The following is a 19,882-nucleotide window of genomic DNA, read 5'->3' as shown; positions in this document are numbered from 1 at the left end:
GTATAAATAATCATGGCACAAGAACTGAATATTACTCTTGAGAGGACGTTTATTGCCGGGAAGCTGTTCTAAACATTAGTGCGCAATATGAGTGCGCAATATATGGTAAATTAATGTATAAGACAGCAGTCACATCTTCTGCAAGTTGGTGATTGGTTTGAGATGTGACTTTCATAACTATACATAACAGCGTTTTCTTTGGGGCCGTAGAGTAGATTTATATGAAGAGAGGAGTTGGTGAAAATGATTTAACTAACAGACTTGAGCTTGGTCCATGGGTTGGTGCCACGCACCTCCAGCGGTGGATCGTTGTGAAAGATGTGGTTGCACAGATCGTCTAGAGGCGGTTCCGGATCAGTGGTGGCAAATTGGGCAGCGTCTTCAATTTCCTTCCGTACTTCGACGTCAATCTCCTACAAATAAAACACAAGAGTTCACTTGTGAATCCTAACACCGCAAATGGCTCAACAAGCCATCTTTTTGTTTCTACCTTGAGCTCCTCCACACTGGCCATGTTATTGCTGAGCATGCGGTCCTTCAGCAAGGAGATGGGGTCGCTCTTACTGCGCACTTCCTGAATCTCTTCACGTGTGCGATAGCTGTGAGGGCAAAGATTTGTACAAGGATGTCATGAGGGTGTACTAGGACATTTTATTTCAGTGAAAACTAAAGAAAAAAAATGCATCTCTCACAGAAAAACTTAATTTTTAACATAAATCGTACTTAAATAATTTGTCCTTTGATAACCACTTCTACAGAATAAATCACTTATTGATGAATCACAAGATTACCACTAAACATACATGTACAGTGAAAATTTGCAATTTCACAATATCCCGTTTGTAATTTTTTTAGGAGGAACCTAACATCCATTATTAGCAGAAAAATTCAGGCTATTCAGCTTTTGGTCTCAAGCCAAATTAGAGTACTACTTTGACGCCATCTAGTGGAATCTTGCAGTTGAATTTTAGGTATACTGTAATTTATTGAGTGCTTTTTCGGTTGTGTTTGAGATGTCCCATTTTGTTGGTGCTCCTTAAAATCCCCTTGCAAAGAGTCACTCTGCTCTGCAGCTAATAGCTCATGCAAGTCTACTTTGCTTTTAGGATTTGCCAGTATTCCCCAACACTTGTTGCATAAACGCTAAAATGTGATTAACGATTTAATAAAAGTTGTGTAAAGTTCTAAGGACATATTTTCCCATGTGTGAGCTCATGTCACTTTTTCCAATCGTGTTATGTACACTATTGCTAGCTATTGAGACGCCTCATTTGAAAGTTGTGTTGAATAATTTAACAAATTAATAGTCATTTATGTGACATTGGTTCATGATTGTGTACATGTAATAAGCAGTTTTAATTGTTTGATCGTTGCCATTTTAATTGCTTTGCTTCTAAATGACGGGCATCTATTTGCAATTACAGCCCTCTTTTGGGGATGCGTCAATTAGTCAGGGATTTTCACTATTCAGACAGGGCTCGTCTTTATCCGGATGTTTGATTACCTGACACCAGGATCACTCATACTGTGACCGTGATAGCGGTACGTCTGAAGTTCCATCAGAACAGGCCCCTAAAATATATAAATAAAAGACGACAATGAAGTCGACTGTTTTAAAAAAAAAAAAAAAAAAAAAAAAAAGAATACTGGTGTTATATCATTTTACGTGTTAAACATACTTTCCCAGTTCGGCACATATCAGCTGCAAACCGAGTTGCTTCCCTAACACACAGGACATCCATCCCGTCCACCTGAAATCCAAAAGATTGCGGATGAAATAGATGAATTTGAAGTTACTGGGTATCAGCACATGCTTCACTCTTAACTTATTTAAATAAACAGACAACATCCTGCAAAACTTTGCCTTTTACCGGGAAGACACATATTTCCACAACTGTGCACACTTTCACGCTGCGACACAATCAGACAATATAGGTGGGTGACTGTCAGCGTGTTGTGCCCTGCGACTGCGACTATTGCTTTCAACACAACATAATACAATATACACAAAGACTCTTCACCAAATGGTGGTGAATCAAATTTTTTTTAGTCGGTCACTTTTTACGATCCGCCTTTTATCAGTCATCACCAATTTTGACATTAGCCATAACTGACAGCTTTGACTAACACTGCAGACAATGACATGATTTCTTTGTGATAATGTTGTGAATAGAGATGAGGGAGAGTTATACCCTGAGACCAGGGATGTAGTCTCCTCTCTTGTAGTAGTCCGTGCTGGCTGCTGCTCGCTCCACTGACGTGCCCATGCCATACCTGTTGTTCTCACAAATAAAGATGAGAGGGAGCTTCCAGAGTGCAGCCATGTTATACGTCTCAAAGATTTGACCCTGTAAAGCACAAAATATGTTTCAGAAAAAAGAAAAAAAAAAACCTCACTGCAATTTGTGTGAGAAAAATTGGAGGAAAATCAAATACAACTCACCTGATTGGCAGCACCATCACCATAAAGACAAACGCATAATTGTTGATTGCCAAGATAGTTGCAGGCCAGAGCCACGCCAGCACCCAATGGAACCTGAGAAGTCAGACACACAAGTACAAACCTCCAAAAAGATGCTTTGTACAAAGAACACAAAAAAACACAAGGATAATTTAGTCTTCTTATGTCACATCAAAATAATTAATGCACTTACATCCGAAACATTGCGAAAATGTGTTTCAAGCATAGAGTCCACATTTTAGACATTTACCTGTGCTCCAACAATGCCATTTCCACCATAGAAATGTTTACAGTACATGTGCATGGAACCTCCCTTGCCCTTTGCAATACCACCTCTTCGTCCTGTATATAAAACTCATATTAATACACTTCAACTTCAACATATGAACATCTCAATGCTGAAAATCATATTTGACTGAGGAGCTCACCTGTGAGCTCAGCCATGATTTCCTTTACAGTGCCTCCCCTCGTGAAAGTGTAGCCGTGGGCACGGTAGGCCGTAATCAGGTGGTCGGACAAATTAATACCTGCTTCAATACCAACAGCACAGGCTTCCTGGGAAGGGAAACATAAAGCTGAAGTCCAAGTGAAGGTGTTCAAAAATACACAAATAGAGATTTAGGAGAGCGATTACCTGGCCGTCATACAAGTGACAGAAACCTCTGATAATCTTCTGCTTGTACAGCTGATCGGCCTTCAGCTCCATTCGCCTCATTGTCTGCATGGTGCGATAGTACTGCAGACCCTCATCACGAGTCATCACCACTTCAGTGGCCGGGCCCTCATCCAGTTTGTGGAGGTCGCATTTCTATGTCGAAACAACAACAGGCCCATTACGATTCTAAAGTGCCACAGGCATTGACCATCTCAGTATTGTTTGAAAGGTTAACTAACCTTTATTTCAAAGGAAGCCTGAGTTGTGAAGTCAGCGTACGCCCTAACAGACACGACCACTGCTGCACCCTGAGAGCAGATAATGTTCAACATGCGTTTTAAAGTAATTCTTCTGTAAAATAACAGACCAGGAAGAGGGAAACCAAACAGAAATAGATCGGTGTTTCTTGAACATTGACGAACTCAACTTAGCACTTTAAGTACTACTATTAAGACCTCCGTTAAAAATATAGCAATCCATAAACCAATGAGTTCATCAAAAGTGAGACAGAGGTTTTACTCCTAAAAATTATTAACATTACTGTAAGCTGCTGTAGCATTATATAGTTTGAATATAACACTGCTGTTAAAAAAAGTTAAATACAACTAACTATTGTGATGCAATGAATCTTTCCCATGCCACTACTAGAGGGATACCATATACAACTTGTAGCCATTTACGAATCACTGTATGCTCATCAGGTGGCATGGTAAAAATTTTGAATGTCTGCCCCACAAGTTCTGAGGACCAGGGTTCTTTTAAACATTTCTGGAACACTGCAACATAAATTTCAGATCTGGATGAATTTCTATCAGCTCCCGATACATTTTTTCAAGTTATACTAGTAAGCAAAGGGTAGAGGTTTCAAGCAAAGCGTTGGAGTTTCCTGGAAAAAGTAGAGTTTAAAAAATTAGTTTCAATACAGCTTGAGGACCCCAAATTATGGTTTCAAGGTAGGGTTGGGCTTCAAAATATGGTTTTAAACAAGGGTTGAATTTTAAAATTATGGTTTCTGATCCAGGGGTTTAAAGGTTAGGAGCAGAGTTGCACGTACTGAACAAGTAGAGACCTTAAGAGGTGGTGGGTTTGAACAGGCTTTTTTGAAAACCGAATCGGGGTACCACCATTAGGGCGACTTTGTATACTTCAATGGTCTCTAACATTAAGTTCCATCGTGATATTGCATGTCAATGACATGCTAATACGAATCAAAATATTTATTATATGTTCTGGACAAGATAGAAACGAGGTATCTGCTCATTCTTGTACAAGCAACTCCTCATGTTTTCTGATATTGATTGAATGTTTGTGTATATTTTTCATAAACATTCTTGAGACACCGTTCAGTTAGATGTCGATTCTACTGTCTATGGGAGGAGTATGCATGCGTAAAACGTGTAGTCGAAAACAATATAATAAACGTATGCATGTTTAAACTGCAGGGCGGACAATATTATGAGACCAAAACAATTTGGCTTCAGAATTTTGTGCAGTCAGCTGAACGCTACTGTTTAGCCTTACAAGGTCAGGAAATCCCTTAGAGTCATTTCGAGTATTTATTATCAATATGTGGGTTTGAGATCATTGTCGAATCTTGCATTTCAACCCTCCCGATACGACAACAGTCTACCTGTACTCACATTCTTTTGAGCACACGTCCTCACCACATTAGAAAAAATTGACAGCATCTTTCCTACGCTAACGTGCTACGGCCCAATTTAGCAAGCTAGTTACGTCCTTCTGAGAGCCGATCTACTTCCGCTTCCTTTACGTTCTTCTTCTTCTTCTCCTCGTAGGCCGTCACATTGGAAGTTCTGCTGCCCCCTCAGTTTGAAATGTTTGTATTTATTCATTAGCTCAATCAAAAAGTCACTCATATACAGCTTTGTAGGAAATACTGGGAATATGAAAAATGCTTTTTAGAAGGCCAATTCAAATTTCTAAATTAGAAATAATCGTAACTGTTTCTCATTCATTCGTTCATTCGTTTTCCTAGCCGCTTATCCTCACAAGGGTCGCTGGTGTGCTGGAGCCTATCTCAGCTCAACCGGCAGAAGGCAGGGGCCTTGTTCAGAACTTGTTCTACAATTTTTAGCAGGGGACCCTGAACCGCCAGCCAGTCACAGGGCACAAAAACAACCATTTGCACTCACAATCGCACCTAGGGGCAATTTAGAGTGTCCAATTCATGCATGTTTTTGGGAAACTAGAGTGCCCGGAGAAAACCCTCACAGACACGGGGAGAAGATGTAAACTGAGGCAAGGATTTAACCCAGGTCCTCAGAACTGTGAGGCCAAGACGCTACAGCAGCGCCACTGTGCAGCCTTTAATTATTTCTCATGTAATATTCAAATTTTTAGTTATACAGTAATCATCAAAATGAAAAAAAAATAAATGATGAAATATTTCCCTGTGTAATCTGTTCAATAGTTGCATATATACAATAACACATATGATCTATAGAAAAATCTACTCTATGATATAGAGCAGACCTCCCGGAGACAGAAGGCAGTAGGGCGACTGCATGGAGACTTGCCACTATTGTTCAGTAAACGCTTTAAGGCTGTGTTTTTCTGTTTTTATATCTCTAAAGTATCTTCTATCAATTGACTGCTGTCGTTAGAGCAGCTACAAGTACCTTAGGCAAATTCCTTGTGTTTTTTTTTTAAATATTTTGCGAATAAAGAAGAGCGATTCTCATTCCCAATTGGCTGTCCTCGTGCGTCATGCAGTCAGTGCACGCTTCACTGAGCGCATTGGCTTGTAAATCAAACCTCAGCATCTCTCCTCCAAATCCACGCAGGACTCCTGGTTCCTAGTCCTCTCCATGACCTTCATCGAGACTGCTTAGCTGCATGCATTTTTTTTTTAATCCTCGGGAGGTTTGCTCATGAAAGCGGACACCTAAACTGCATAGCGGCGTCACTGCGGCTTGTTGGGAGCCTTGCTCAGTTGCGACGATGGCCAACATAACGCCAACCGACACCGTAGGAGCAGGTAAATGCTTACAGCGGGTTTATTTGACGTTTTTTTTTAGTCTTTAATCAATGCTCCGTGAATAACAATATATTTTTTAAGATGTGCGGTGTGCTCGATGCAAACAATACGTGTGCACGGTGGTCGTGAAGATTTCGCAGCACTGCCACGCTTTATTTGTTTGCAAACATATCCACATGATTTGTAAATTAAAATCTGCGTCTTGGTGGTTCCTGTAATTTGTTTAGTTGTGGTTGGGTGTGGGCTTGTTGGATATATTTTTATTACAAAACGTTTTTTACGTTGTTATTGTAATGACGTCATAGAGACGTCGAAGAGCTTTAAAAGGTCTTCAGTACATTGACGTGGCACAGTGCAGCCCCTCTAGAGATTAGACTTGTTTTTACGAGCATCACCCCAAGGCAGCGATGAAGATGTTGATGATGATGCTAAGAGTTCAAGTCATTGTTAGGCTCTCCACACCCTGAAAGAAGACAATCGCCAGGTCAGTAATCACATTTGGTCCAGTGCAGGGAACAGCTCCGTTTCCATGTCACGGTTCATTGCTCATTAGAAACAAATTTGCTGGAAGTCAAGCTCTTTTACTGTGCATACCAATTTACCAAATGCATCAGATAACAATGTACCAAGTTAATCTCTATCTATCTATCTATCTATCTATCTATCTATCTATCTATCTATCTATCTATCTATCTATCTATCTATCTATCTATCTATCTATCTATCTATCTATCTATCTATCTATCTATCTATCTATCTATCTATCTATCTATCTATCTATCTATCTATCTATCTATCTATCTATCTACACATATATATATATCCATCCATCCATTTTCTTAGCTGCTTATCCTCACAAGGGTCGCAGGGAGTGCTGGAGCCCATTCCAGCTGTCAACGGGCAGGTGGCGGGGTTCACCCTGAACTGCACCGGTCGCCAGCCAATTGCAGGGCACATCGAGACAAACAGTCGCACTCACAATCACACCCAGGGTCAATTTAGAGTGTCCAATTAATGTTGCATGTTTTTGAGATAAAGGAGGAAACCGGAGTGCCCTGAGAAAACCCACGCAGGCACAGGGAGAACATGCAAACTCCACAAAGGCAGGTCAGGGATTGAACCTGGGGCCTCAGAACTGTGAGGCCAACGCGTTACCAGCTGATCCACCGTACTGATACATACGTACATTTTCCAAGCCGCTTATCCTCACCTGGACTTTATCCCAGCTATTTTCGGGTAGGAGGTGGAGTAGACCCTGAACTGGTTGCCAGCCAATCGCAGGGCACGTAGAAACAAACACCATACATTTTATATATTTTGTTTGTTATATGTATGGCTGCATGGTTAATGACCTGTTAGAGGGTTTGCCTCACAGTTCTGAGGACCAGGGTTTAAATCCCAGAGCCATGTGTGTAGTTTGCATGTTCTCCCCATACTTGCGTGGGTTTTCTCCTGGCACTCTGATTTCCTCCCACATCCCACAAACATGCAATATTAATTGGACACTCTGAATTGCGCCTAGGTGTGATTGTAGGTGTGGGTGTTTGTCTCGAGTTGCCCTGCGATTGGCTGGCAACCAGTTCAGCATGAACCTCAGCTGACAGCTGGGATAGGTTCCAGCACTCTCGCGACCCTTGTAAGTATAAGCGGCTAAGAAAATGGATGGCTGGAGGGTGGCGACCAGTTCATGGTGTACCCCACCTCTCGACTGAAGGTAGCTGGTATAGGCTCCAACATGCCCCAACTCTAGTGAGTATACATGGCACAGAAAATGGATGGAGATTAAAAAGTTAGAAATTGAAATTAGTCTAGCATTACTGACAGATTTCTAAGGTTGTTTCAGTGTTAAAAATAAGTACACAAACCACACAGAAAATAAATGTTGAAGACTGCCAAAAATGACACCGTAAACAAAAATCACCCACCAGGGTCTGGAAGAGTTTTGACTTTTGTTACAAAACATAGATTGTAGACTACAGGTGTCGAAGCTGCACTGAAATTAGCTTGATGTATATTTTCATCAACATAGTACTTGCTTTCTGCATTACAGTTGTAAAGATGGCGCCTCCAACTGTCCCGCAAGCTGACAAGGGAACTGGAACAAACAGTCACAACTCCCCTGTCAGAACTAAAAAAACAAGTGAGCAACCCAAATCAACACTGCAGCTGTTGAGTGAAAAGTACAGTAAATATCCCATCCCTCCCTCCCTGTTGGTGATTATAGCTCCAGCCAACACAGACAAGAAGCTTCTCTTAAATGGACTTGCGTCACCATCACACTTGGTGGCAAACATTAGCACCAACCATGTCGGCAAACCAAGTAAATGTCACCCTTAAGTGTCACATTTTTCATTCCTCTGTAATTAGCCTGCATTGATTTTCCTTTGATGTCTCTATCTATCAGTTGTGGAGGGTGTCTTGAAGACAGATGACAGGATGCGTTTAGCCAAAGAGAGACGGGAGGAAAGGGAAAAAAGCCTTGGTAAGTGAGAGTTTATGAAAAATCACAACATTTAAACTATTCTGTATTGTTTCAGTTGATCTGAAATGCCTTTGGGTTTCCGATTGTGACATTTTCCTGACCCTGTGCTGCTTCCGTGCACTGTATGTCTGTCTTATTTTTAAACTTGCAAATTAGTACTGAGAAATTGCAATCAATGTAGACCTTGCTCTCCATCGTGAGATGCTTTCTCTGGTATCAAGGAGGTTTGCTTACCTGTTGGACCGCTACTGGAATATTCCATTATGCTGGCTGCTGATGATCAGCTATTGGCTGGTGACCAACGCTAGTTAATAATCCACTCACATGTGCCATAGAATGAGCGGGGTGTCTGGGTGGCATCCTCGGTTGTGTTACAGAAAGAGCACATAAAATGTTGAATGATGGAAATAGGACAGGTTTTCAGCAAATAGTTGCTACATCTTACACATTTTTTCGGGAGTTGGTGAGTTTTCAAATGGTGTCAAAACGGGGATTTACTTTACTATAGTGGTTGTGGTTTTTGCGGTTTTCATCAAGAACTCCTGAAAATTTGCTGAGAAGCAAAGGCCACCTGTCACCTAGTTTAGGAAGCCTTTCCACCCTTTATGTATTCTTTTTCAAACAAGTAACACATTTGGACTTGACTATTTTAGCGGCACGGGAACAGCTGATCAAGGAAAAGGAGCGCCGATCCCAGCGGCAGTACGAGCGCACAGTGGAGGAGCGTTGGAAGCGACTGGAGGAGCAGAAGCACAAGGAGGAACTGCGCAGAGCTGCGGTGGAAGAGAAGCGAAGACTGCATCTTGAGGAGGAAAAGGTCGAACGAATCCAGTCTTTAACCCTAAAATACACATGCATTCATGATTTCAACCTGCCAGGGGTCTACTTGACCCCAAAGCCAGGTTACCAATTTGAACAATAGGATGAAAAAAAAAAACGATGACAAAATAACTCCAATTTGATGCATTCAGGAACGCCTGGAGGCCCTGATGAAACGCTCTCTGGAGCGTAGCCTCAACATGGAGACCAGACAAAAACGCTGGAGCAAAGGCTTCCCTGTTGGAGCAGGTGAGAATGTATTACTCTTCACAGTTGTGGGAATAACATTTATCTTAAACAGGAGAAAAGCGGTGGTTTGAAACAGCAGCAGCTGTTGCATTCAAAATGTGTCATTCAATCAAATCAGAATCAAAACAAGTGGAGTATAAAAACATCTGGACTAGAATCTCTGCCAAGGTCCAAATATCCTCATGTCCATCTGATAGTATTAATTTCTTATCATTATGAGGCGGATTTTACCGTTCCACTCCAGTCCTTTTGGGGTAGGAATTGATAATTGATCATGTAGACTTAAAAGGAAATGAACTACGGATCTTAGGTGTGCACAGTGATTTTAAGTAAAGTCATAATAAAATTCAAAGGGGAATGGAATTATGATAGCTGTATTGTAATCTACTTTTGACATCATTAATAACCCTGCATTTTGATAACCAATACTGTGAACTCAAAGTTAAAATACAATTCACAAGCCAAAGCAAAAGAACATGAGTATAGACAACAGTAGTGTTTACTTAAGCACATACTGTATTCTGTATGAAAAAAAAGTTCATAGTTTAGCAAAAAAATCTAAAATGTCACAAGTTTATGTACCCTCTGCCATCTAGTGGAAGCACAATCAATTGTTCTTCTTGTCACTATACGCCATTCTGTTGCTACTTAAAGAAATGAATTTTGGAGCAAATAAATCATTTCCATGGCAAGTCAGTGAAATTGAATACTAGGAGAATAAGTATAAACAGTTGAGATCAAGAGCCTTATGCAATCTAGAGATTTTTCTTTTTTTTTTGTATTAGCACATATGTTTAAATATTTGATTTTATAATTGAGCTCAGAGAAGCAATGCTATGCAGTTTATGTAGAAAGCGTGGTGGACCACCTCCTCACAATAGTTTTTTCTCATGTTTGTTTTGTTCAGAAGAAAAAAAAAAGCTCCCAGGGTTATTATCTTTGTAAAGGCATAATTTTTCATACAGCGCAAACTGTGTATTAGATCACATTAAATGGAATTTGACTTGTACCCAACGTGTCTGGTAGTTTTAAGAGCTGTAGAATGTTAGTGAGAGCATTCCTCTTGGTCTGATCATTGTCGACAGCTTGGCTTGTTAGAGGAAGGATGCATGAATAGAAATGAGCGTTCCCCAATTCCCTCAGAAAAGATGTTGTGACATATCTGCAATGGCATCTTTCTGGGACCAAAATATCCAAAGTTTCATACAAAACAAAGTGCACCACTGTGCACACACAGGCTGATACAGCTTGAAATTATATCGTATCTTTTGTACAAAATGTTTTGCCATGTTGCCCAAAGTGTCCTTGCAGGTATTTAAAGTCACATCTGGGTATTGAAGCCTGGCTAAGCCCCAAATGAAATGTAAATAATGCTCTGCTCTGCTCCACCCGCTGACTTTAGGTGACACTGAGAATCCACTGCTCTCTGTCTCTGCTGCCTCCACCCTTTCCCATGGCCTTGCCTCCCCTCTTCCTGCTGTCAGCGAATCTGGTAATGTTTGGCTCTCCCCAGGCCCCTTTACTCCCAAATGCAAAGTATATCCCTGTGAGAGTATTATTTTATGCCCAAATTCATTTGCCTTTGAGTGGGATTTGAATGCACCACAAACAAAGCCAAACCACTGTTCTGTCCGCATGTTGTGTGTTTTTCGTGTGGTATCAAACCTACGTGAATGGAATTTTAAAAATACTTTTAGCCATTAGGCACAGACTGAGATTCAGTGCAACTGTAGAAAAATCTGCCTTTGTAAAGATTGAAATGAATAAGGTGTTTTTGATGCAGTTCTTATATGGCGTAAAATTGATTTGCACATGACCTAGAACATAAATGCACATACAAAAAGAGACATAGTCGCCCAATTACCATGGCTGCACTTTTTAGAGATTACACTTCACAGATGGTGACAGATGGAACGAGAGGTCATGTAGGACAGCAAGAAAACAGTTTGTAGTTTTGTTGTACTGGGTGTGCTACGGATGGTGGTGCAGTGTGAGTTTCCATGTAATTCACGTATCAGTGATACTGGACAATATTTTGTACAATGTTGGTTTCGCGTACATGTGTTTGAATTAAGCTGCATTCTGCAAGTCCCAACTATGACGGCAGGGTGGCTCGGTCATCCTACTCAACTTAATTGTACAAAAATCTGTCAAATTTAACATGGAACCTGCATGAATTTATAACAATATCACAATGTCTGGTGACTTAGCTTCTGTAAGCGGCTGATTCTGTAAGCTTCACACTTTGCGAACAAGCCTCCGGTCCCTGCTGCTCCTGAACTGATACCCATCTGCTAACATTTGACTTTATAACCATCCTATTTGTCGTCATGCAGCGCCCTGCAGTCCTCGCAGGTCACCTTTGTGGAGCTCACGGAGCGCCGCTGACTCCCTCAGAAGTGGACTCCTTGAAGGCTCTCAGTCCACTCCCAACACCCCCAAGGTTAGGCAGGACACAGGCTGATGTTGACCAACCTCCACATGTAACCTCTGTGGGATCAAACAAGTTAGAGGTCCACTCTTTGTTATTAACAGAAAAAGCGTTTCCAAAATGAGAGAAGAACTGCCTCTCCAGGTGGTGCACTTACGCACGCAAACAGAAGATCTAATTCTCCTGCAAATGTCACCAAACAGCTGACATCATCGACAACCTCCAAGTGAGCTTATTTGTCTGGTGATAAAATGCCAAGAGATATAAAAACCCAAGTGTTAGTTCGTGGAAATCTACGTTTATTTTTCCATGTGTTTGTCAAATGTGTATGACGGCAGGCTGGCTTCTAAGACGCACATCCAGTCTCCCAACAACATCCATGAGTACCATCACTCTCCCACTAGACCTCAATCATCCAATAATAAGAAAGCACACACCAAAGGTGACGCAGTGGGAAACAACAGCCATATCCACAATGCAGCTGACGTATGTCAAGCCAAATCATTGGAAGTCATCAAAGGTGATGCATCTGAAAATAAAGAGGACTCTTTTAGGAAGGAAACAGAGCATATCACTCAAAATGGAGAGAGGAAAAGAGGTAGGTGTCTTCATAACATGAACAAACATCATTTGGTTACTTACCCTTTACACATTTGCCCAACAGAATCATCGCCATGCACAGTCACGGGGAAGGTAGCAGCCGGGATAACCAATGCAGAGGATGCTAGCAGGATGCTAGCGGAGCGTAGACGTCAGGCTCGGGCGCAGAAAGAACTAGAGGACAAAAAAAGAGAGCAAGAGGAAGAAAAAAGGTTTTTGTTTTTTTTATTCAAGGCAGCATGGATTGACTTTAAAGGTAAATAAAGTTCATGATGTGCCCAACTGTTAGGCTCAAGGAAGATCAGCTGACCAGACAGGACGCACAAGAGCAATGGCGGCAGGAGGTCAAGGAGTCTGGGAAAAAAGACACAGATTCAAACACAGGAATGGAAAAAGAACAGAAACAACAACAGGATGCGCAGGAGAAGGAGCGAATGGGCAGAGAGGTGAGAGATCATTGTACGTTAAGGGGGCTGGTGGAACAACTGTTTAGATTGTTAACTTCACAGTTTCGAGGACTGGGTTTCAAATCCTGGTCCAAGCTGTTCGGAGTTCACATGTTCCCCCTGTGCCTGGATGGGTTTTCTTCAAGCCCTCCAGTTTCCTCCCACATTCCAAAGACATACATTAATTGGAGACCCTAAATTGCACCAAGGTGTGATTGTGGCTCTGACTGTCTGGCAACCAGTTCAGGATGTGCCCCGCCTCCTGACCAATGATAGCTGGAATGGGCTCCAGCACTCCCGTGACCCTTGTGAGGATAAACAACTCAGGAAATGGATGGATGGATGTACATGCTGGATGGCTGCTGTTCAAATGAACATTAATCATACCAACGTTTGATTTTATTCAAAATTTTTTTTTTTTTAGTAATGTAAATAGTCTTATAATGCAGACTTGATTGCGTCTGTCTTTGTTAATAAGTTTGCAGACACTTTGCCTGACTGTCATGTAAAAATCTCAACAGCTTGCTTGCAGACACGTTTTCTAACTTTTATTTCAGACTTGATGGGTGGGGAGGCACTCCAAATGACCAAATATTTAAATACAAGCAATTGAAATTTTCATTTAATACTTTTTTTTTTTTTTTGGTTCAGAAGAGCCCCTTGGATGAGTCGTAGCATAAGGCCGTGTTGCGTGGGAGATTTCTTCTGAATGAGATAATCATCAAAATGATTTTTTCAATACAAATTTGTCACTAGGCCCATTATGCATAGTTTGCTCTGTCCTAAAACTTTTTGCTCCATATCTTTTAAAGAGAGAAAAGGCTAAAGTCCAAGCAAATGAAGAAATACAGCGTCAGCAACAAGACCGAGAACATCAGACACAACATATAGATGAGGAAAGGCAGCTGAGAAAGAAGGTTATTGCAAACAAACACTTTTTTCCCCGTTTATTTTGAAAAGCTCAATAACACGTTGATGGCTTTTTGCAGAGAATTGACGAGATCATGAAGAGAACGAGGAAAGGGGAGGCTGATGTGAAGGTACTGTAAGGGACTTCCTCGTACAGTCACCCCGCTGCCTTCACACATCTGCTGATGTCACAATGTTATTTTTCTTGTTCCCCCCAACTTTAATTTATTTAACTTTCTGTTGATTGTGTATTTATTAAACTCTGTGATGGTACTTTGGTTTTGCGTCCTATTTGTCAAAAATGTTGATTTCATCGTCATTTTTCTGCACTGAATCTGAAGGACGAGCAGGTGGAGACCAGGTTACCACCAGGTTAGTAGCCTACTGTACTGTATTTGATTTAGTTGCCGTGCAAATAATTTTGTCTGCTTCTCCTGCATATGCCACCTCTTTCGTACGCCATGCAACTGCACGCATGGCAGATATTGTTATGAGCTGGCGCTTTTAAAAAAACAAATAATCTTTTTTCCACGGTGAGAAGGATTATCAACCAGTGGGTTGGTGCATGAGCCAAGAAAAAAAATGAATGTATTGCAATTTTTTAAAACATTTTAATCATTCAAAATTGAAGGATGCATGAATCTGACAAAATGCAAAAATGGATTTGGTGAATGTCTACAAAGGTCAGCAGTTTGGTGCCAATCCAAATCAGGTATGTTTGACCAAGGTGGAAGTTCCATCCTGTGCATGACTTAATTTTCCTGTTTATTTTTTAATCCGTCAAATGCATCCTTTGGCTAAGATTCACTGGCTAAACTTTGTTGTCTACATAATGAGCTATGGCACTTTTATAATATTAGTACACACATTTAAATCCTATGGCGAGAAGAGGCATAATGGGCTACTGTATATCCTGGAATATGTAATTTCGTGGAACACGGCACCGTAAGGGCTGGCAGTAAAATAATGTGCGCTTGAAATGATCTATAGTTATTTCACAGCTCTGAAGAGACATTACAAGTGTGTTTTCAGTAAAACATGTTTTCAAAACTTGACACTACTGAGAAAAGACACCGTGCCATAGTTTAGGTAGTCTTTTGTGAATGCAGACTTAAAAATGGTGAAAAATCAAGCCATTGACTCTGCTCCCAAATGTGTTAGGTGTCTGCTGAATGTAACCATGCCTCTAAAAAATGCATTCTACTTCGCCGAGAAACTTTCTCATGCTCAGGCATCCCTACAAGTGTGAGCACCAAAATATATATAAGTTTAAAAACCTTTACTGACTGAAAGGTAGCCATCTTATCGTTACAGAGCTTCCCATCCTAATAGGGGCTAGCTAACAGTCCACTCGGGAACTGTCAGGAGGCGGACGGGCGGCAGGCTTGTCACCTTGCAGTAGGAATTCAAATAACAAATACTGTAATTTGTTGCCTCCAGATGCATGTTTGCGGTGCAGGCATAGCTAGCCAGCTAACTGTATGGCGCAGTGGTATAAATGACCTAATAATTTATGGAGTGCTTCTAGAGGGTATTCAAAGGCACCTAAATAGTATTAACTTATTATGATACTGTATAACCACTTATGTCAACAAAGGCCGTAAGGTTTTTACATTTACAGTACATCATTGGGTCCTGTTTTCCCCTTGCTAAATGAAAATGCAAATGGTGAAAAATGTTTCCCTGTGCAAATCCGTTCAAATTAAGGGAAGCCCATTGTGATGTTTGTTATTCTCCACAGGGGGGGTAAAGACTGATGAAAGCAAAGCTCAGGAAGATTTTGAAGGGAGTAAAGAGCAGGTCACAAGCAAGGGCGACGGGTGCAAGAAGAAGCAAGCTGCACAGACGGACTCTAAGAAGCGTGTTGAAAAAAATACTCAACAAGAGATACCAGATCACAGTGTTCCAGATGAAATGCTGCACAGCAGAAAATTGATAGACATGGACAAAAACAGCAAGAAAGGTGAGGATGATCCCCAACTACACGACAAGGGAATGCAGGTGAATGCAAATAATCCAAGTATCAATTTTAAAGACACGGACCCATTTAAAGATGAAAAAACAACCAATAACACAGGTAAAAGGGTTAAGCAAAATGAGCTAAATGGAGCAGTGAGGAGAGCAGAATGTGTCCCAATGAGAGATGTGACCGTAAGTAAAGCGAAGGTGGTGTCCTTGTCTGGGGGAACTGAAGAACGTGTGACACCCCTGCCTTTGGGAATGCGACCACTACCTACCATTCATCTGATGCCCCAGGAGGTGAAGTGGTCCTGTGATGTATTGCAGTCCATGGACATCAGGTAAGCCACAGTGGCCGAAATAAAATGAAACCTTTAGATCAGACCTAATTGTGTTTGTTAATACACTCATTCGTCCAGTTCGTGTTCCCATGGCATTGAATCAATCTTAGCTGGATTGGATCTGAGTCGGCTTTATTAGGTCATATAGTTCAGATAGGGAGACAGCTGCAGCCTGAGAGTTGGTGCAGATACCTATCCTTAGGTGGTTGGTGGTACTTACCTCTTGTGCCTCATTGAGGCGTGTCCCAACCAAGAATAGTCCTCTCATGAGATTCAAAACAACTGTTAAGGTTTTTTTTTGTTTTCTTTTTTGCATTGCAGTAAAATGATTCCATTCATGATTGGGGCTTGCAAACTTTCTGCACCAACACTCAAACGTGAGCTGTCCCATCTAAAACACTACGTCCATTAACTAATGAAGGCTGGTCAGATGAGAGTCGAAACATTTTCCAAGACAACCAGAACAGTACAGTTCCATCAATTCAATGCCCTGGGAATCAAACCATTTTTGCGCTTATATTCCAGTCCATCTTCGAAGGAGGAATTGATTTCCATCCCAGAATTCTCACCAGTTAAGGAAATACAGGAATGTGGCATAAGCAACACCCGGGCCCTTCAGGACCTGCTGGACCTGACAGGCAGCGTATCATGCTCCAAAAGGACCTCGGAAGGCAACATCGGCGACTGCAACAAAAACCTGATCCAGGGGATCGTCAGCCCCATTTCAGACGCCAAGCTCAACGGGATATCACTTCCCTCCTCAAATCAACTTAATATCCATTAGTCCATTGGTGATATTTTTTCTCCCTCACACATACTAGACCTTAGATCATAAGTAAACATCTATATCAATACATTAATAGGAAGAGAGCGATATAAACTAATACCTCCAGTAAAACTTTACCTTGCAGTATTACAACATTCTAATCACAGGTAGTCGGGGTGGGGCTGCGATTGACTGGCAACAAATCTAGCGTGTATTATGCCTTTAGCCTGAACCCAACAGGGATAGGCCTTGTCGACAAAATAAGTAGTAGGGATGGGCTTTTGGCTAAAATTTCTTCGATTTCATGGTGAGAATAAACATTCAATGGAATGCTTATTTATTTAACTCCCATAGTAAGCCAGTCCTATACTTTACATAACATTGCTGTTATAGCAGCTGTTTTTATGATGATGAAGATACCAAAAGTTTATTTGTTGTAAACTAGAAAAAAATGGATTTGGAATTAAATTGATTAAGATTAAAAATGATCTTACTTCAACAAAGAATTTGACTTTTAGTGAATAATTTTGACCTTGCTTGTTAATGTTAAAGGTATTTTGATGCATTGATTTGTTACATAGTCATTATACTTTGATAAACCTAGTTTAGAAAAACAATACTGAAACGTACAAAGCAGGAATTTGTCACTTTAAAAATACTTGCACCACCACTTTTTTTTTTTTTTTTTGGGTCTAAATGTAGAGCCTGTATTGAAATGCCTTATGGAGAAACTATGACACCATGACTCTTGTTTTTGTTCTTTGACTCATTGTAGTTTTTTCCCATACTGTAAAGTCAGACCATTATCCCAGAATCTTGTCCAAAACAACGTTGCATAATAGTAGCTTTCTTGAAAATGCATTTGTCTCCAATTCACATTGTCCTCTCAAGGGCTTTTTAAATTGTCTCTCTTAAATTGTCTCTTATCAGACATTTTAATTTGTCTCTTATAGATCAGACATTTTAATTTGAGGATTTGCTGGATATTATGGATTGATAAAGACAGTTGTTCAAAATTTGATGGATATTTTTTTTATTGAATTTAAGGAAAAATATTTTATTTGCACACAAATTTAATTTGAGCTCTAATACAAATAAATACATGATCTTGTTCAAAGCAAATGTATTTTGTCTCTGTGGAGATGTGCATGATTAGCATGGTAAAAGAAATGTTCAGAAACAATAAAATGTTATGTGGTCAAGAGTGTTGTTTTTATTATTCATAAATGAAGTATTTGAGTCACAGGATCTTATGTACATTTGTTATAGTATAGTTATATATGGACGTAGAGTAATAGAGGCTTGAAGCAAATCAAAGATGGAGGATTTGGACAAAGTTGCTAACTTACAAAGTTGTCCTGGGTTCCTGCATGGCTTTACTCCATCTTTCTCCCAAACATGTTAGGTTAACGGAAGTCTCATTCATTCATATGAAATTAAACAGTTTATCTACAGTGTATGCGTCCTGTGATTAATTAGCGACCACTCCAGGGTTTACCCAACCTCAGCCAGCAGAGGCTTCCGCGTAAACCTTATGAAGACAATAACTAGATAAAATGAACGGTATCTGTCTAAATCAGACCTCACTGGCAGGTGTCTATTTTGGTATTGTTGGATCTCAGTGCGGTTTTTGATACGGTAGATCATAATATACTGTTGAACAGGTTGGAAGCATGGGTAGGACGCAATGAAACAGTCCTTAAATGGTTTAGGTCCTACCCACAGGAAAAGAGTTACTTTGTAACCATTGGAAGTGCTCAATCACAACAAATGGCAATGAGCAATGGGGTCCCTCAAGGGTCAGTTGTTGGACCCCTTCTATTTAGCCAAAGCTACCCTAACATTAAATTCTTCAAGACTTTAATTTTGACCATCATAGCAATGCAGTTGACACACAGTTATACTTAGCAATGTCTCCAGATGACTACAGTTCGATTGAGGCGTCGTGTCACTGTCTAATGCAGACAAATAACTGGTTGAGCCAAAATTTTCTTCTACTAAACCACAACAAAACTAAGATAATTGTTTTTGGCAATGAAGAAAAGAGGATTGCTGTTAGTAAATACCAGGCGTTCTGCTAGATTCTGATCTGACTTTCAAGATCAACGTCATATCAAATTTCTAAAAGTGGCTTTTACCATCTGAAGAACAAATCCAGAGTGAAGGCTTGCATGTGCAGAGCAGACTAGGAGAAGCGCACCCATGCTTTTTTTCAAGTAGACTAGACTTTCGTTATGGTCTTCTGACTGGACTCCTCAAAAAGACCATTAAACAGATGCAGATCATTCAGAATGGTGTAACTTGGTTTCTGACCAGAACAAAGAGGTTAGAACACATAACTCAAACGCTAACATTTTTACACTAGCTTCCGGTCAGATTTAGAATAGATTTTAAAGTTCTGGTACTGGTCTATAAAACACTAAATGGTTTCGGTCCTGAATACAGAAATTCAGAAATGCCAATGAAAAGAAATGCTAATGTGATACAAACCCTGTAGGGATCTGAGATGGACAGACCCGTGTTAAACAGTTGAGCGCAGAGTCCAAAGCAAACATGAAGAATCATTTATGCAGCATACAAATGGAATAAGTTGCCAACAGAGGGGATGTTACCCCCAAGTGTGAATGATTTTAAATCCAGGTTAAAAACTTCTTTTTCCCCCCATCTTTAAATGATACTTCTTGCTCTGTATGCTGTTTGAATTCTACTTTAAATGCTTTTAATCCTGTAAAGCATGTTGAGTTACCTTGTGTACGAAATGAGCTC

General features: G+C 40.5%; 2 protein-coding genes across 2 annotated transcripts; one reads left to right on the top strand and one right to left on the bottom strand.

The window, feature by feature from the left end:
* Positions 1-25: 25 nt before the first annotated feature.
* Positions 26-4,913, bottom strand: LOC133492201 (pyruvate dehydrogenase E1 component subunit alpha, mitochondrial-like). Its single transcript, XM_061804258.1, has 11 exons — positions 4,757-4,913; positions 3,356-3,424; positions 3,096-3,269; positions 2,890-3,016; positions 2,712-2,803; positions 2,444-2,536; positions 2,193-2,348; positions 1,680-1,751; positions 1,505-1,572; positions 491-599; positions 26-413 (listed from the first exon to the last, which is right to left on the bottom strand). Exons 1-11 carry the CDS (start codon positions 4,802-4,804, stop codon positions 249-251), a joined length of 1,173 nt encoding a protein of 390 aa, XP_061660242.1. The 5' UTR covers positions 4,805-4,913; the 3' UTR covers positions 26-248.
* A 719-nt stretch (positions 4,914-5,632) lies between these two features.
* On the top strand, positions 5,633-18,228 carry map7d2a (MAP7 domain containing 2a). Its single transcript, XM_061804345.1, has 17 exons — positions 5,633-6,114; positions 8,165-8,254; positions 8,339-8,434; positions 8,519-8,596; positions 9,250-9,413; positions 9,568-9,664; positions 11,067-11,156; positions 12,001-12,107; positions 12,200-12,321; positions 12,434-12,693; positions 12,760-12,907; positions 12,985-13,141; positions 13,954-14,058; positions 14,131-14,181; positions 14,392-14,422; positions 15,792-16,350; positions 16,876-18,228. Exons 1-17 carry the CDS (start codon positions 6,078-6,080, stop codon positions 17,132-17,134), a joined length of 2,451 nt encoding a protein of 816 aa, XP_061660329.1. The 5' UTR covers positions 5,633-6,077; the 3' UTR covers positions 17,135-18,228.
* The last annotated feature ends 1,654 nt before the right edge of the window (positions 18,229-19,882 follow it).

Source organism: Syngnathoides biaculeatus, chromosome 18, assembly GCF_019802595.1.
Source record: "Syngnathoides biaculeatus isolate LvHL_M chromosome 18, ASM1980259v1, whole genome shotgun sequence".
In the NCBI taxonomy this organism is placed as follows: domain Eukaryota; kingdom Metazoa; phylum Chordata; class Actinopteri; order Syngnathiformes; family Syngnathidae; genus Syngnathoides; species Syngnathoides biaculeatus.
Note: the sequence above shows the minus strand (reverse complement) of the source record. Positions and strands in the feature narration are given on the sequence as shown.

What these genes read in the sequence shown, in the direction of transcription:
- LOC133492201 (XM_061804258.1), bottom strand. Translation starts at nt 4,804, where the DNA reads ATGCTGTCAATTTTTTCTAATGTGGTGAGGACGTGTGCTCAAAAGAAT. An exon ending in ATGGCATTGTTGGAGCACAG is followed by an intron (nt 2,537 to 2,711) that starts GTAAATGTCTAA and finishes CTGACTTCTCAG; the next exon opens with GTTCCATTGGGTGCTGGCGT. An exon ending in ATGAGTGATCCTGGTGTCAG is followed by an intron (nt 600 to 1,504) that starts GTAATCAAACAT and finishes TTGCCCTCACAG; the next exon opens with CTATCGCACACGTGAAGAGA.
- map7d2a (XM_061804345.1), top strand. Translation starts at nt 6,078, where the DNA reads ATGGCCAACATAACGCCAACCGACACCGTAGGAGCAG. An exon ending in CAACCATGTCGGCAAACCAA is followed by an intron (nt 8,435 to 8,518) that starts GTAAATGTCACC and finishes TCTATCTATCAG; the next exon opens with TTGTGGAGGGTGTCTTGAAG. An exon ending in TGCATCTTGAGGAGGAAAAG is followed by an intron (nt 9,414 to 9,567) that starts GTCGAACGAATC and finishes TGATGCATTCAG; the next exon opens with GAACGCCTGGAGGCCCTGAT.